The sequence below is a fragment of the Mesoplodon densirostris genome, chromosome 7 (assembly GCF_025265405.1).
Source record: "Mesoplodon densirostris isolate mMesDen1 chromosome 7, mMesDen1 primary haplotype, whole genome shotgun sequence".
NCBI classification, from domain to species: Eukaryota; Metazoa; Chordata; class Mammalia; order Artiodactyla; family Ziphiidae; genus Mesoplodon; species Mesoplodon densirostris.
Window position 1 is genome coordinate 25946883 of NC_082667.1, and position 18358 is coordinate 25965240.

The window sequence follows — 18358 nt, forward strand, 5'->3', positions numbered from 1 at the left end:
CAGAGAGGAGTGGGAGGCTTTTGTACTAACTGCAGTAATGACTGCCATTTACCGAGCACTCACCCTGTGCCAGGCTCTGTTCTCTGCCTGCTGCTCACATTATCTCAGCTATGCCTCCTCACCCTATGTTTATCATTGCCTCTAGTCTATCATTGCAAGCACTGAAGCACAGAGATTTGCCTAAGATTCATTATCCAGATAGTAAGTTGTAAAGTGGAGCTTAGAAACCAGGTTTATCTCTATTCTTAACACCTCTGCTCTTCTAGCACCAAAGTTTTGAAGCACAGACAAAGCAGACATTCCGGATAGAAAGAACAGAATAAGACAGTGCACAGAAATGGTCATGAGCAGGATGTTTGAGGTCAAAGAGGAGCAGCCTGGCTGGTGGGAAGGTTCAGGCTCTCGGGCTTTGGGATATCAAGTTCATTTGATGGCGTGGGCAGGCTCACAGCCATCTTTAATGGAATCATGGGGAGTTTGGTCTTGATTTGCTAGAAGGACAGAATCACACATAGAGCTGCAGCTCTAACCTTCCAGCCAACCTCTTTCCTCTATACAATGAGAACATCGAGGTCCCAAGAGGTTAAGCTACTTGCCAATAATCAGAGGAAACAGGGAGCCATTGCAAATTCTTGAGCAGGGTGGTAACAGTGAAGAAAACAGTATTCCAGATGGGTTAGTCTGGCAGTCAGATACATGAGGCGCAGCTGAAGGGAAGCAGAGAAAACGGGCAGGAAGAAGCAAGCAGATCCTTCCCTCGTTTCGGCTGAAAGCTACCTCCCTCAGCAATTGGTATTTCTAGGAGCATCATGCACAAGACTCCTTTCCGCTGAGGTTTGAAGCTTAGGAAGTCAAGTGTCATCAGGAAGGCCAGAATCTTCTTCCCCTGCCAGGCTCAGTGCCCTCAGCTAGATACAAGTGCCAGAAAACACCACTTCCCCGGAAGCAGCCTGGCCTCTCCTCCAATGGAAGGTGTGTTTGGAGTGCAGTGTCTCAGACCAGAGACTCCCAACCCTGAAGAGCCAGTGATCAGGACAGGCTCCTGACACCATCTCTTTATGTTGCCTTCCTGAGCATGAAGTTAGGCCAGGTGTCTGCACGCCTAACCCATCTGCCCCGTGGGGCTTGGGGGTTGTCAGAGAAGGTAAGATTAGACAAGAGTTCCCCCAGGCAAGGAGGCTGACCCCACCTGCTTGGGCTGAGCCCTCATTGTGGCAGAACTCCAGTTATCCACCTCTGTGTGGAGAAAGGCCCGCCCTGAGTTGACTATCCTCCTCTGAGGTTCTCTTTGCTTAATTAATTCTAATAATAGCTGCCGTCCACTGAGCACTGTACTAAGCATTTGACATGCATGATCTCATTTTATTCCTCCAGCCCTGTGATGAAGATATAATTATCCCTATTCTACATGTGACGGAACTGAGGCTCAGACTGTCAAATAATTTGCCTAAAATCACGTAGCTGAAAGAGCCAGGACTCAAACATAAGCCTGTCTATCTCCAAAGCCTGTGCCTTTACCCACATAATTGACTGCATTCTACACATTGGTCCACTGTAGTCACACCTCCTTGTGGGTATGGGGGCCTTGCAGTGGAGAATCAAGCTTCAAAGTGGGGCCTTGTTGCTTCCTGAAAACACCTGTATCTGCGTGTTGCTAGCAGCCAAGAGCTTGATCTCGTTCCCAAACCAAACTCTTGGGTCTGCATCTGAATGGTATCTGGGCCCTTATCGTCTCCCAAAAGCGATGCTCAAGGAACACAAGGGATCTTCAAGTTCCTTCTTAACTTTTACCCAGAGAGCATAATGCAGGCAGGTTTTGGCCAAAGGGGAAGGCTACCATTTGTACATTCATTCATTGAATAGTTACTGAGGGCCGACTGTGTGCTAGGCACATGGTAGGTCCTGAGGACACAACTGGAAGCAAGTCATAAAGAATTTCTATTCTCATGGAGTGTACATTCTAGCTGGGAAGAAAAGCCAAAACCAAACCCATAAAAAACCGCAAATACATATGTAAAGTGTAAGTAATGATGATACTAGGAAGAAAAATAAAGCAGGATGAGGAGATGGAGAATGATGAGAAATGAGGTTTTAAAAGGCTCTTATGGGGCTTCCCTAGTGGCGCAGTGGTTGAGAGTCCGCCTGCCGATGCAGGGGACACGGGTTTGTGCCCCGGCCCGGGAAGATCCCACATGCCACGGAGCGGCTAGGCCCGTGAGCCATGGTCGCTGAGCCTGTGCGTCCAGAGCCTGTGCTCCGCAACGGGAGAGGCCACAACAGTGAGAGGCCCGTGTACCACCAAAAAAAAAAAAAAAAGGCTCTTATGAGTGTAAACATTTGAACCTGAGTAAGTACATGGGAGCCATGGGATGATCTAGAGGAAGAGCATCTCAGACAGAGGGAGGAGCAGGTGCAAAAGCCCTCCAATAGGAGTCGGCTTGGTTTGTTTTAAGGAATAGAGAAAAGGTCAGTGTGGTTCAAGCAGAGAGAGTGAGGGGGTTGTGATGGAAAAGAGTAGTAGGGGCCAGATAGTATAAAGCTTTCTAGGCCACAGAAAGGAGCTTGGATTTCAAATGTGCTGTTGCAGGGTCCCAGGCACTGTGGTGTGTCAGCCGGGTGGGGCTGCCTCTGAGCAGCTAAAGAGAGGAAATGGAGCATGTGAACAAAGGGCCCCAGGACAGCTCCGAGAGTCAGCTAGCTCACCCAGCTCTGACTCCCCCTTGAACACAAAGCGGCAGATAAGTTCAGGTCTGGTACCCAAAGAGAGAACGTGGGGGAGGATTTGATGGGGGCAGAGGTGGAAGAAGGAGCTGTTGACTCCATGTCTCATTTGCCTTGTCCATCAAAGGGGCTCTGAATCACCAATGGTTGTTCAAATATTTTAAAGTTGGAATCTCTCTGTTTAAGCAAAATCTTCCACAGAAGCTTACTATGTGCCACTCGCCTTTCCAAGCACCTTATATGCTTCATTTCACAGAATTGTTATAGCAGCTCCATGAGATAGGTACTCTGAATACGTCCACTTTACAGATGCAGAAGCTAAAGTCCAGAGAGGTTGAGCAACATGTCAATAAGTGCAGAGCTGCTACAGTTGGAGCAGGGGCGGTGGAGCCCACTAGGGAAGCACTTCAGAACCCCTACTGCTCCAAGGAGCAAGCTGGGAAATCACATTTCAGAGGCTCCTTCTACTAAGACATGCTGTGAGGTTAACTCTGCTGAGACCTCGCTGTGGAGCTGTGACATTTGGGGGCAGCTACTTTAGCACTTGATTTTGCCTCTTGTCTTAGTTGTAAAAGGTGATTTAGAAGTTGTTGGAAAGGGGAAAAGCAGATGAATAAAATCAGGGATGTGGCTGAAACAGGCAATGTGGTAGGGAAGCAGTGAAGCTGTCAGCAGCCTACCCAGGACCTAAATGGGCACAATCCTGCATTTCGGTTGAAATAGGGGGGCTCCCCAAGCCTGAAGCCTGCTGATGTCTTAGGCACACTTCAGCTCTTTCTACAGCACCCCAGTCGCAGCATTCTTTGCCGGATGTCCTGACTAGCTGGGAGATTGTTGCTACCTAATACAGTGGTGATGACTTCTGAAAGATAGGGTAAGAACAACAGGTATCATTTCTGAGCATATATTATGCACCATCACTGTACAAAGCATTTTTATCCTATTAAATCCTCTTAAAATTCCTGTGAAGTAAGCAGGCATCCCTATGGCCTCACCCTAGTCCCAGCCCTGCTGAGTGTTACTATTGCCTCCATTTGACAAATATAGAAACTGAGGTTCAGAGAGGTGAAGTAACTTCCCCCAAGTCACACAGCTAGTAAACGGCTGAGCTATGCCTTCTGGCACCTATGCTCATCTCCTAAACTCAGTTGATAAAGATTTTTTTTTTTAGATTTTTGGAGCTCTTTTCTACTATATAGGAAATCTGGTTTATTTATCACTAAGGTTACTAATAGGTCTAACATTCTGAAAACATACCCATCAACATGCCCTGAAATGTTCTGAAATGTGTTTGGGAGCCAGATACTTGTGACAATTAAGTAGTTTAAAGAAGTTTGCATGGGAGCTGAAGCCATAATAAAATAAACCTTTATTTTTGTTCCTGTATGTGAATGTCACAACTAACAGGTATATGACGCAAGTTGGCTTCTAATGGTTGGAAAAAAATAAAAGAGGTAATTGTCATTCTTGACATTTTCCCAGTGACATTTGCATTTTCCTTTCTATTGGAAGTCCATTTTAACAAAGAAATGTAGCCTTAGTCACTTAAACTGCTCTTCCCGAGAAAACAATTGTAGATGTAATAAGCAAAAAAGAATAGAAAATGCCAGCAGGAAGAAAATAATCCACCTAGGGTCAGATTCATCATGCCAACCCATTCAGTCTTCCTCTGACATTCACATTCAGGATGGAAAACTTGGAAATTTTCTAAATTTTAAGGTATTTAAGATCTGCAAGGAGTTGGGGGAGGGTAAAAGGAATTAAATTACAACCCCACTGGATAGGGATCAAGTATAGATTTCCCCAACTCTCAAGAACCATTTTACATGTTCAAATTGCCTCATAGTTACTGAGTCCCTCTCTGCATGAGGCATAAGTTTGCTATGGAAGGATACAATAATGTCAAGATTGCTTTAAAATTATTCATAATGAAAACACATTTTGAGACTCGATTCTAAATGTTAAACTTAAATTTGAGCAATTTAATTGCCCGTTGAATAGAAATGAAATCCCACCGGTAGGCAGTTATTTCTTACAACTACTGTGTGTGAAATTGAAATCTTAAGATACCATTTCAAATATTCACTTTCTCTAAGGAAGTTCTCCCCAAAGAGTGGTGAGAGATAAGAAACTGACCCAAAGTCATCGGCAGTAATCGCTCTTTCTTTACACATTCGAGTCAAAACAGAAGCATATTATTAAAAGGAAGCTTCATGCCCCAAAGTTGGCCGTTTAGAGGTTACCTCCGGAACCCAAGGATATATTTAATATAACAACTAACTTAAGCCCCATGCAAAACTATATAGAAAGGTAGGAAGCAACTTATCAGATTTAATAAAAGCAAGCAGATGCAAACATATCATGTAATCACCAAGGCAGTGAACGCTAAAGTGGAAAATACATATATGTTTTGTATACAAGCACAAGGAGGTGAAGTGAAGGGACCCTCCTCTGTTTGCTTTTAAAAAATGGGACAGTTTTTTTAATTTGGGCAGGAAATTCTCATTTTTAACCCCCAGCTCACCTTTAAATTTAATTTCAAACTCTTTTTAAATTCTCCCAACGATATTCTGCTATAACACAGAAGCTACCATTTATGAGAGCTTAATACACACCAAATGCTATCCATGTATGTAATCTCATGTCTGTTATTTCCCCCAGCTCATTACACGTCTAAGGGCCACACTGCATGCAATCACTCATCCTCACAACAACTAATCAATAGGTTCTGGCACCCCATTGACAGAGGAGGATCTTGGGCGTTTAAATTCCTGCTGTTTGCCCAGGTTCACAGGTGGGAAATGGTAGGTTGGGATGCAGGCGGTCTGACTCCAGAGCCACTATCAACACTGCCTCCTCAGGTTAAGTAACTTTCCTAGATAGGCCCCGCTAGCTTGTAAGTAAGAGCTTAAGTCAAACCCAGGCAGTCGGATGCCCAAGTCCTAGCATTTAATCACCACATTGACTGGTTGTAAGTAGGTGAACTGCTCCTTACAGCTTACATATATATGTTTATTTTCATTTCCGATTGTAGAGAGGTAGGTTACATGGTTATCACATAATTTAGGCTGACCTAAAAATTCTAGGCACTTTCTCTTTTTAAATTAAAAACAAGGAGCAGAGAAGGCCTTTTTAGAGACTCAAGAGGCCTTGAGTTGGACCCAAAGCTGCTCTTAAGTCTTCCTTTGACACACACACACACACACACACACACACACACGGGAGGGGTGGAGATTGAGAGAGATTTTAATGATACCCATAGGGACCCAAGCTTTGGACATGGAGGTAAGGAAAGGACAAGAGCACGCAAGCAATAGTAAATTCTGGTTATACGTGTGAGAAGTTAGTGAGGATAAGCTCTGAACAGGGAAAACGATGCCTACAGGGATGCACTTCTGATTTCAGCCACCACCTTTCAGGGTGAACTCATCCAGGTCCTTCAGTGCCATCTTTAAAATGGGAATACAATATCCATGATCATGATCCAGACTGCTCATATAAAACTATGGATCCTGAGAGTACTTGGTAGTTTCTTCTTTACAAGACTTGTGACTGGTGTCATGCACAAGTAGGCCTTTAGTAATAATTTCTGAATGCAGTTATTTTCAAGGAATTCTGATGAGGCCCAAGGGACCTAAAGTTTTGCTCTACACAAGGGCAGATTATTAGCCTCCTCCTCTCCCCTTCTGCATTCCTCCCTCTCCCTAGAATTTGCCCTTGAGGTTGGAGGGGAAACCTGAACTCGAAAATCAAGTCTGGCTTCTCTCTCTTTCCCTGACCCACGGCAAAATAGTCTCTCCCTCATTGGAGAGGCACTCTTCTCTATGCAGAGTACTATTGGCACTTTACAGGGGCCAGTTTAACCGCAGGAGTCCGATTTTTGAAAGATGCTGAGGGAGGGAATTCTGCCGCCAGCAGATGGAGAGGAGACTGAGATCAGCTTGGTCCCTCCCAACCACGCTCCCTCTGGGATTAGCTGCCCCTGGCACTGCTCAGGCGTACCCAGCCCGTGCGGCCTCTGCTCGCACAGCTCCCGTCGCCTGTCTGCAGCGCGGACGCAGTCGCAAGTCCGCAGCCAGCAGAGCCAAGCTGTCTGGGGCATCTCCGCGCTCCGTGTCCGCGGACCTGGAACCTCGAACGGGCGCGAACGCCACTCGGAACGCGTGCATCTCTGTATGTGCTTATTTCGCATTCTTGTCTTTTCTTTCTTCCTCGAGCGGCCCGCTGGTTACTTTCAATCTTAGTTTACCAAAAGGGCAACGCCGAAGCGGGGAATCCCTAAAGAATGATTTAGAGGCAACCCAGCCGCCTCTCCAAGGAGAGGTGTTCACTGAGAGACTCTCCCCGTCCCCGACGCTGGCCCCTTTAAGACGCCAACTCAGTCCTGCTGCGGCCGCTGCTGCTGCGGCGGCGGCGGCGGCTGCTGTTTGTATCGCTAATCCCCAGGAGCCCAGTTAAAAAAAAAAAAGAAGAAGAAGAAGAAGAAGAAGAAGAAGAAGAAAAAAGGTGTGGGGGGGTGGGTACCGGGCAGCTGTCTCTTTAAATGTGATTTCCTTCTATTGTATTTGAATCGTGATCAGGAAAAAGGAAATGAAACCAGAGACAGAGGGAAGCTGAGCGAAAATAGACCTTCCCGAGAGAGGAGGGAGCCGGGGGAGAGAGGCGCAGTCCCCTCCTGGCCCCCAGGCCGCCGCCCCCTCCCTGCCCTCGGCGGCTAGCTGCGCGCCGCGACCCGGGCCGAAGGGGCGAGGGGCGAGGGGCAGCCGGACGGTCGCGCCCCATTCCCGCGGGCGGCGCGGAGCCGGCGACAGCGCGCGAGCCGAGCCGGACCGGGCGGCGGCGGCGGCGGCGGCGGCGGCGGGACCGGGATGGAAGGTTAAGTCCTGAGCAGCAGCGGCAGCTGCAGCCGCCCGGGGCAGGCTGCGCGCCCCTGTCCCCGCCTCGGCCGCGGCGCGCGGCAGCCCGGTGATTCGCTCTCTCTCTTTGGCGTTTGAAGGGAGCGCGGTGACTGTCCTTGAGCGCGGAGGGGCGAGCTCGCCGCCAGAGCGCCGGAGCAAGAGGAGGCGCAGGAGCGGAGGCGGCGGCGCCCGAGCATCCGAGGGGGTCCGAGCCCCGGCAGCCGGCCAGCCCCGCGCCACAAAGGGAGCGCCCCCGCCGCCTGGCACACCACCTCCCTCCCCAATGTCCTCGGCCATCGAGAGGAAGAGCCTGGACCCGTCTGAGTAAGTGCAGCGCCCCTGCCACCCACGATGTCCACGGCCTCGCGCCCCGGGGCGGCAAGGTGGCGCGGGCGGCCGGCTAGAAGGCTCCAGGTGCGCGCCCGCAGCGTGCCCTTGGTTCCCTCTGCCTTGCGCGGGGCTCCCGCATCCTATCGGGTGACTCCGGGGACACTGGGAGAGGGGCTGGGTGGCGGGCGGCAGGAAGAGAGGGTCGACCCGGCGCCGCTGCGGGCCCCTCCCGGCTACCTGGGACGCTCCCCAAAGCCACTGAGGGCCAGAAAGTTTCCACCGGAGCAGGCAGAGGGGGAGGTCGGAGGCGCGCAGGTGCAGTCCCGAGAGCCTTCAGGACTCGATTCTGCGCCTTTCTCCCCTCTCGTTCCTTCTTGGTCCCCTTTCTCTTTGTCCACTTGGTCCTGGAAAGGGGGACATTACAAGTGGAGGCCTCCCGAGTCCCCGACGGCCCCCTTCCCGGTCCGCAGGTGGAGCGGCTGCCCGCAGCGCCAGGGACCGGCGGGTGAGGAGGTGCGAGAATTCACCTCGGAGCTCACTCAGGCCTCCAGAGATTTTAGAGCAGCTAAACACGGAGTTAATCTGGATACACGTCCCCGCCTCTCCCCTCGGGGTCCACCGATGGGGACCTTTGAACCTCGAAAGTTAGTGCACCATTTTGCGTATAGGTGAATTTTTTCTGGGGAGCGGAGTCTCACGGCTTTTATCACAGTCTCAAAGGGTTTGGAGTCTGGGAACCGGAGCTCTAATGAACTGCATTTGTTTTCTGAGGCTCTGACTGGTTTGAAGTATCCCCTCTTCCCAATGTTTACCTCCAGCCCATTCCTTAGTGTTAAGACGGGGAGAAAGGGTTGTTTTAAGATATCATTTAGCCGTCAGCGCAAATGCCCTTTTAAGATTCATTAGCTGTCTGGTTTTGAGAACATTTATTCCTTTGAAGTCCCCATCTAATCCTTTGAAGGGATTTGTTACACAGACCAAAGGAGCTGGTTAATGACTTGTCCATTTGTGCTTTTAAGAGGCATTTGTTTTCTTTTCTTTTCTTTTCTTTTTCTGCTTTAAAAGAATTGTGCTTTCCTGATTGAAGTACCTCCTCCTCCCAGTTTGTCTCCTATGGTGTTTATATACCTGGGTTTTACCCTCAGTTACCAGCATAAAAGCTCAGCGTGTTCTCATAAAACACAGGAAGTACCATGATCTAGTGAGAATATAAACATCACTATTCAATCTTGAAGGTTCAGATGCCAGTTCTATAAGGAGTCTGGTTTGTTCTAACAAAAACCCAGCTTCCTTAAATTCTCAGGAGAAAGATAACATTCCTTTTTAAAAGTATATATCTACGAAAACACTGGGTTTAAGGGGTGGTTTGCTCTTTTTTTTTTTTTTTTTTTTTTTTTTTAACAAACCGAGAATTACAACTTAGCCCTGAGTTTTCAGAGCCTGGGCAAGACCATAGTAATACAATAAGAGAGTGAATTGGATGAATTACCTTTGAAAGGTGCCTAATGCCTTTTCGATCAGCAGAACTCAATCACTAAGCCCTTTATTAGAAGATAAATCTGGAGGTTTCAGTTCCCTGAAGGAAGTGTTTCTCTTTTCAAAGTTTGTGCTTTTTCACTGAGATTGGAACATTGAAACATCTTTACCTCATAACGCAGCAGGCACCTACTGAAGCGTGCTCTTCTCACCCTTTGCTTCACTATTTGCCCAATGCAGACAAGCTCTAATTGGAGATGGACCAGCTAACTGAGAAATTACTGCAGCACATTTTTTCCCTATGTCTCTTGGAAATTGTTGAGAAATTATCCCAGCAATCCAGGCCGAAGTGTGTTTAGGTGTAATATTCAGTTAGGCTCTAGGAGAATATAAAATATTAGAGAGTGAATCCCACTCAGTTATTGGCTTGGAACATCCACCAAAGATAATGTGATATTATCATTAATTATAGAAAGATAGAGCCAATATCTTATCCTATCCTTTCCTATCTCATCTCAGGCCATCACAATAGCTCTTTTGCTTACCATTTCTACTGCGGACCACTATTCTACCAGAAGCTTCATTGTGTACATACTTGGGTCAGTGCAGCTGAGGTCAGTCTGATCAGCATCTCCAAATTACACACAGAAATTTGCCAAGGCATATGCAAATGAAACATTTAGACAGAAAGACAGCCAGGATTCACAGACACAGAGATTTCCTCCACTGTGCCACCAGTGGCCCCTACCGCCTCCCTGTGAGTAACAAGAGCAGTTCATTTTAATTCCAGGCAGTTTTTGCACCAGCTAAGTGCAAATTCTCTTCTTTCACAGTTGGTTGGCAGGCTCAGCATCAGGGCATCCAGCAGTGTTGAGGTTCCACGAGTGTTTCTGAAAGCCTAAAGTAAGACCACGGGCTGTGGAAAGGGAAGAGATGCGATTCTGAGGTGATGCATGTGAAAATGCTGGTGTTTTATTTTTCAGGAGGGAGAATGGAAGTCTTTATGTATAACCCGTGGAAACAAAGAAAAGCAAGCCAGGCTTCAGTGAATTCTTAAAACTATTCAAAGTCTTGAGTTTTTAGGAGAAAACTGGTTTGGGTTTTACATTTCCCTGTTCTAAAAGGAGATCATCTCACAAAGGACCCTCATACTTGATCTACAAAGTGTGGGCTCGGTTTCAGTAGCCCTAAATATTCACAGGGAGGTATGCACATTACAGACAGAGTCACCTGAAGCTGTCAGAGTGTGTTATCAACACTGATTCCCTGAGCCTTGTCATCCCTAGGTGTAAAGGATGCTGAGTGCTGTGGGCACAGGCCAATCAGGACACAAGGTCACCTGGTAAGTTAGCGTCAGCTGGAAATAGGAGACAGATTTATACCCTCAAAGTACCGAGGGGGAAACTCCCTTTGGGAATTTCACAGTTGGAGGCAGTTCCATTTTTCTAAACATAATAGATTTTTGAAAAATAGATTTGTGTTTGAGTGAGGTTCAAGAAAGCACTTGTTAATTGTCACAGATCAACAGGTATTCTGTTTTTCCTGTGTCCCGTCTGGTGAGAGAATCATTTCTCCCACTCCCTTTATTTTCTTTTGGCAAATAAAGTTATTTCTTTTAAAATGTAAAACAGAAGTATTCAGATTCCAGTTAAGCAGAGTGAACTGGAGACACTGTATGACATTGTGGTGAAAGAACACACGTCACAGGCTCACTCCTAACAGTTGCCGGGATGGAGATTTCAGAGTCTGTTTAATTGCCTTCCACTCTCTTGAAAATAATTATTGCCCCTCTCCCCATTTTCTTTCCTAAATCAACTTCATCCAAATCAGTTTTGCTGCTGTAAAAATGTTCACGCGCAGAAAGTTCGGTTTGATGTCCTTTATAAGTTTAACAGTGGCCTTAATTAGCACCTGAGATTTTTCTCCAAGGATTCATTCAGTAAGAAGGATGGGATGCGGAATTTCTATTAAAAGATAATAATAATGAGAATTTCTATTATATCCTGATGGAATTTTTATCTTGGAAAGAGAAAGCAACCTAAAATAACTTGGGGTCCCTTTCTTCTTTCTTCCTTCCTCACCTCTGCTTTTGTGCAGTTGGGAAGGGTTTGAGGCAGGATGCCACGGAGATTCAAAAGGGAATTTGCAGATTCTTAGCCCTCTAGGAAGTCACTGTCCTGGCAGCGAGCAACTCTGGTTGTCCTGGGTGCCTCCTCTGGGTTTGGGCAGTGCCCTTGGGTCCTGGGTACGTGAGGAGGAAAGAGGAGAGGTGTGGAGGTGGAGTAGGAGGGAGATAAAGAAGAGAGACCACAGGTGCCGAGAAAGTGGGGCTGGACTGTGGGTAGGGGTGCAGTACCACCTGCAGTTACCTTGGTGCCCCTTGGTGCCCCCGCACTGGCTTCTTCTAGGATCTAGGATATAGGGTCTAGCTCTCTCCTGTCCTAACCCAAGGCTGGCAGGGTCTCTCTGCAGTCTGCCCTAGGTATATGTTGTCCCCTCCTTTCTCCTATGTCACCTACAGGCAATTGAATGAGGTTTCCTGTTGGGCACAGCATGACTCCTGACCCCTCCCCCGTGCTTGTCTCCCCAAGATGAGGTCATCCCTAATGCTTGGCCTTCTTTCCAGGGAGCCAGTGGATGAGGTGCTGCAGATCCCCCCATCCCTGCTGACATGTGGAGGCTGCCAGCAGAACATCGGGGACCGCTACTTCCTGAAGGCCATCGACCAGTACTGGCACGAGGACTGCCTCAGCTGTGACCTCTGCGGGTGCCGGCTGGGCGAGGTGGGCCGGCGCCTCTACTACAAGCTGGGCAGGAAGCTCTGCCGCAGAGACTATCTCAGGTACTGTCCTCACTGCCCTCCTGGGGCTGTGGGTCTGTCTCCCCCAGTGCCTGCCTCTTGCCCCAGCGAGGTCAGGCTGGGTCTCAGCTGCCCGATGCAGGGAAGCAGTCGGCCTTTCTTCCTGTTCGAGAAGCATGTTCTCAGGGATGCATTCCTACGTGGTCAAATTCTAATATTTTAAAGGCAAGAGAGTGATGAACACACAATTCAGAATAGCGGTTCCCTCTGTGGGGCAGAAAAGGGGAGAAGGTTGGGGAGGAAGGCACAAGACGTGCCAGAGGAGCTGGGAGCTTTGTAGTTTCTAAGTTTGAGTGTGGGCTCCTAGGAGCCCATCTAATGCTTCAAAATATACCTATAGGTTCTAAATATTCTTTTGTAAGATTCCAATATTATGTGATGAGAAATTTAAAAATAGAAAGCATGATCTCGCCATGGCACTCCAAGGATTTGACGGTCACAGCAGGAAGGCCCTGAAGTCAGCTGTTGGTTTGAGCCCCGGCACCACTGCTTTCTAGCTCTGTGACCTTGGACAAGTTATGTAACCTTCCTAAGCCTCGACTTCCTCATCTGTAAAATGGGGATAACAGCGATACCTACTTCCAAGAAACGGTGGGAATTAGATGGGGTGATACATGTAAAGTGCTTGGCTTGGTGCATGAGTATGAGGATCAAATAGATGTTAGCTGCTCATGACATTTATCATTAGAGTCTCTTCTGATCTAATGAACAAAGAAATGGAAGAATGGAAAGGCAAAAAAGGAACTCTAGAACACCCAGTGAGACAGGCAGTGAGGACATCTTGGATGCTCTGGGTCATACGTTTGACTATGTGAATTTTCCAGCACTCAGATGAGTGCCTTTGCCCGGAATGTTCTAGCATTTCCAGTTTCATATTAGCTGCTGCAGAGGTAACTCTGTGCCCTCTGCTGTCAAATCTGCTTAACTGTGTAGCTGTCAGATTTTTGCCATCTTCCTGTGGCAGAGGGTCTGTGGAGCATGCAGCCCTAATACATTAGAACCACCCAAACCAGGGAAGCTTGTTTAGACTCCAGCGCCCTTGGCTGCCAGGCCAGCTCTTCCTCCCAAACCTGCCCTCAGAGCATTTTACATTAAAAAAAATAATAATAATGCAGGCAATTCCATGGTGAAGGAAGCTTATCTGTTCACCCAGAGACTGACAGAGTAAGCTTCCCACCCCCAAATTTCCTGATAAAGTCCTTTCAAATTTGGTGGTTCAGAGAAAAGAAGTCAGGTTTCCAAGGATCATGATTTTAATTTTGGTCAATTTTTTATTAAGTAACGAGAAAACAGAACTGGGATAAATAGAGACCTGATTCTGCTCGCTCTCAGTTTGCCAAGACAGTGCAGAAAGCAGACGGGTAAATGATTCCCATCGGGCCCCCTGACTACATCCCTGTCAAATCATTTGAATCTTATTAAATGAAGTACAGATAGAGTAAGGTCAAAAGAGCCCGGGCTTCTCCCTATCTCTGCGGTTTTTATATAACATTCAAGAATAAACCCCGTGCTGCCTGGGCTTGTTAATCTCTTGCATTTTTAAAAAGGAGAGAAAAAAAATAGTCTGGGAGAACCCAGTGTTAATTAACTTGTGTCTTGGTGACATGAAATAATTCTTCTCCCTGCTACATTCCTAGGCAACATGTTAATTAACTCTGTGTTAGTGCAAGCGTTTCCAGCCATCCTTTCATATTTATATTATTGTTATTAAAATGGGCAGGAGGAAGCTTCAGACATGACACCTCTTGACAGAGGAGAAAAATCATTTCTTGCTGCAGGCATGACCCTTTAGCCATGGACTTGTTTGCTTGCATTCTTAACATGTCTGGCAGTGTCTTTGCAAAAGGCAAGTTGGAGGAGTGAGGAAATGGGTTCTATGAGGGAGTTCAGTCCTTCTCCCCTGCCCACCCACCCCTGCCCCAGGAGAACTTCTCTCCCTGAGGGTTTCCAATGTTTGACTTGCCTGTTACAGTCCCTTTCAGACATTTAGCCTCAAATATTCATGAGACCTCCATGCAGAACCTAAATAAACCCTGTGCTTTTATGTTGTTTTCTTGGGAACCGAAGAGTAGCTGTTAATATCAGTGCCCAGCCCAGATCCCCTCGGATCGCTTTTTACCAATTTTTGTGTGCAGTGCCTCCCCACCCCTAGGTGTTTTACTTTCAACAGCCAGCACCTGTGTCTGTTAAAGCCAGAAGTGTGCCCACTGCCCCCCACCACATGCCCAACAGACCTGGCCCAGTGGCTGGCACTGCCGGAGACCAAAGTCCTGCAATCTTGCCGGGAGCCAGGGCCTCTTGGAGACATAACTTACACCCCAGAGGCCCCGTGCAGTCAGGCTGAAGCCCCCTCTGAGGGACTTGGCCCGAGCGTGCAACTTTACTTGCCTTGTACCCCTTCTGTCCGGCTTCCCTTGCCAGCTTACCTGTTTCCCCTGATGACACATCCTTAATAAATCCTGGTCTCAGGGTCTGTTTCTGGGATATCCAGCCTAAGGCACCAATTCTTGGTGCCGGAGGTGAACGCTCAAGTTAGATGTCAAGTCCTGGCTATTTTCACTATCAGTGAAGTCCCAGCAAACCAGAGCTTGTAAGGGCCTGCAGAGGCCTTCTCTTCCAGTTCTCTTGCCTTATAGCTTAAGACACAGAAGCCAGGGCAGAGGATGTCATTGGCTCTGGGGCACCCGGCTAGTTAGAGGTGATGCTGGGACCTGAACTTGTCTCCCAAATACAAGTCCTTCATCCTTCCCTTCATTAGCTGCCTGACGTGTGTTGTAATTTACCCCCAACTTCCCTTTAATAAACGCTCTCCTTCCGTAAGGGTCACACACCCCAGGTGGTTGGCTTCATTCCACGCACACTGTTTTGTAAGTCACTTGGGCCCAAACTTAACTTACTGAACAATCAGGAAATCAGAACTGTCTTTCCACTCTGTGACCTCCAGGGTGGCAGTTCCCCACAGCTCCACCATCTGCTGCCTTGGGATGAAATGTTCTCCCCCAGTAATGAGTTTGCTCCCAGGTGGTGCCTTGAAAACACTCAGAGCTCTTCAAATGGGAAGCAGGATTCGGAGGGAAATTAGCTGGCCTGGCTGTAACCATGAGTTCTCTACCCACAGACCACGTCTTCCTGGTTCCATTCATTTTGTCCATGTGTTTCCAAATTTGTCAACTGCCCTCATCTCCCCTAGAACCTCTCAGAACGTACCAGTTGATTCTCTGCTATTCTGAAGTTAATAAGAACTTCCGAGAAGAACAGGCATTCACCTAAAACCGCCCTGAAGGTTTTCCGTGGAAAGGACCTGCTGACATGCCATGTAATCAGGCATGTGGGAAAATGACTTTTGGCAGCAAGACTGGCCCTGTTGGAACACCCCCAAGATGTGTTAAAACACAGCCAGCGCTGGCTTTGCCCTTGAACGCTGGTGCTTTGACATGCTGCGTCCATCCTTTTTTTTTTTTTTTTTTTTTTTTTTGGCAGTACACGGGCCTCTCCTGTTGTGGAGCACAGGCCCCGGACGCGCAGGCTCAGCGGCCATGGCTCACGGGCCCAGCCGCTCCGCGGCATGTGGGATCTTCCCAGACCGGGGCACGAACCCGTGTCCCCTGCATCGGCAGGCGGACTCTCAACCACTGCGCCACCAGGGAAGCCCTGCGTCCATCCTTTAACAGCCGGGTGAGGGGTACGCTATGATCACTGCCAAGCTCAGAGGAATGAGAGGTCTCCCCAGGGTCACTCAGGTACTCAGGGCTAGTCCTGGCTGAACCCAAGTCTTCTGATTCCAGTGCTTGTGTTATCCCACTCTTGCGGGCTGATTCTCAAACTTCAGCCTGCATCAGAATCACCTGGCCGTGCTCAGGACCACACAGATGGCTGGGCCTCACCCACAGAGCAGCTCAATCGGGAGGGCCTGAGTGAACATTTCTAACAAGTTCCCGGGTGATGCAAATATGGCTGGTCCCAGGACCACACTTTGAGAACCACTGCACTAGGCTCCACCCTATTGCATCTCCCACTTTGGCACTACATATTGCTTAATATAAGTAACCAGTCAACTGAGACTTAGGAGAGTCTTGATGTCAATGTCAGAAGAGAAGTTTCTCCAGAGACTCATGCCACTGGGGCAGCGGGAACTCCAATTTAGATCTTCCATTCCATGTGGAGAGATGCTGCTCATCCTCCAGATCTCCGAGGCACGATTAACTACACCACGTGTTTTCGGTTGAACTCCCTCTGTCTCCCAGAAGCTGGGGTCCCAGCAAACAATCATGTGGAGATGGCCTTGGTACCTTTGAAGGAATCCAAGACCACCCCTCCCCGTGGGTGATATTAGTGGCTGTTGATGTGATAGAATTTGGGAGCCTCAGAAAGATGCCCATTTCATTGCATTCTTGGTCAGTCTCCTCTCAAAGGGGCCCCTGGGGTTTACTCTGGCTCCTCTTCTAAAATGAAAGTTCCCCTGGGAAGAGACACACAATCCATGCCTAACCTCTGAAATCACTTCAGCTGAGAGTCTTTTCCACAGAGGTGGGGCCCCGGGGCAACCTGGAGGCGTGGAGGGTGGTGGCTGCGGGCAGGGAGAGAGCCCAGAAAAGGGACGAGTCATGCCAAACACAAATGCCACAGATACGGTCTCATCCCAGAGGACCCACTTCCTTCTAGGAAAGACTGCGAACGAGTCAGCCATCAGTCTGGACCCAGCTCTTCCTTGCTGGGACGTCTTGGGAACCCAGCCTACAGCATGGAACCCATCCTCAGCCCCTTTCTTCCAGTATTGTCTGTGCCACTGTCTCTTTAGCTCTTCTCTCTTGTTTTCTCCCCAGGCTCTTTGGCCAGGACGGCCTCTGCGCATCCTGTGACAGGCGGATCCGTGCCTACGAGATGACGATGCGGGTGAGGGACAAAGTGTATCACCTGGAATGTTTCAAATGTGCCGCCTGTCAGAAGCATTTCTGTGTGGGTGACAGATACCTCCTCATCAACTCCGATATAGTGTGTGAACAGGACATCTATGAGTGGACTAAGGTCAATGGGATGATATAGGCCAGATGCCCCAGCATCTCTGGAGAGGTGTTTCACTGAAGTCACTGTCTCCGTGGGGTCTTCACTCTTAGGCATTTGGGGGATTTGAGGGTGGGCTGAGACATTTCTTAGGGGATGAAAGACCCTAATTGGACACCAAGAACCAATACACAGCATCCAAGTGACATAATGCAAGGGGGCAAAACTTAAACGTGACAAAATGACTGGCCTTGAGGGAGACCTTATGGACAATGGCCACAGCCTATGGGTAATAACTGACATGATTAGCGAGGGAGAGAGTGTTGGGGCTTCTGTGCCGTCGTGATGGAACTTCCCATCTACAGATGGGGACTTGTCCTGCCCAGACTTGTTATGTCTTTAACCCTTGAAAACTAGAGATGTGCAATTGATTTCTTTTCTTCCTGGCTTTTATGAGAACCCTGTTCCAACCACTGTCCTCCACACAAGGGAAGGACAGAGAGAAGAGTGGCCATCCTTTTCTTCTTGGCCACCTTCCCAAGGCCTTAAGCTTTGGACCCAAGGGACACTGCATGGAGACCACATTTCAGTTGAGAATGAAAACTGCAACTTTTAACCAAACAATTCTTTAAAGCATTGCTGATGAATCACTGTTTTTAGACACCTTAGTTTTGAAGTGAGGAGTTCCACAGATTGTTTCTATACAGATGTAAATCTAAAAAAAAAAAAGTTGTTCACCTATTTTATTATCTTAGATTATATCAAAGTATTTGTTGTGTGTAGTTTAAAAAAACTCTGAGAACAATAAAAATGACTGATTAAAACGCAGTGTTGTTTACCTGGTAATGACTTACAATTTGGGATGGCAGGGAAAAAAAATGGCTTTTTATATTGTAAAGGAGAAGTAAATAAGCAATTTACTTTTAGGTCAAATAAAAACAAGTTTATGGCTAGGGTTTATATGAGGCAGGCAGTTTCTATATTACTAGCAATTAGTATCCAACGGGTCATCATGTACCTCAGAGGGATGTGGAATAATTAGATTGCTATTGTAAAACCTGCATTTCACTTC

The 18358-nt window shown here is 47.9% G+C and overlaps 2 protein-coding genes across 2 annotated transcripts in view; both read left to right on the top strand.

Annotated features, from left to right (window-relative positions):
* The window catches only part of CD59 (CD59 molecule (CD59 blood group)), a 519147-nt gene that overhangs the window by 369599 nt on the left and 131190 nt on the right, over positions 1-18358 (top strand). The window lies entirely within an intron of this gene.
* Positions 6609-18020, top strand: LMO2 (LIM domain only 2). The gene is made up of 4 exons (XM_060105169.1): positions 6609-6894; positions 7718-7943; positions 12052-12267; positions 17109-18020. Exons 1-4 carry the CDS (start codon positions 6609-6611, stop codon positions 17326-17328), a joined length of 948 nt encoding a protein of 315 aa, XP_059961152.1. The 3' UTR covers positions 17329-18020.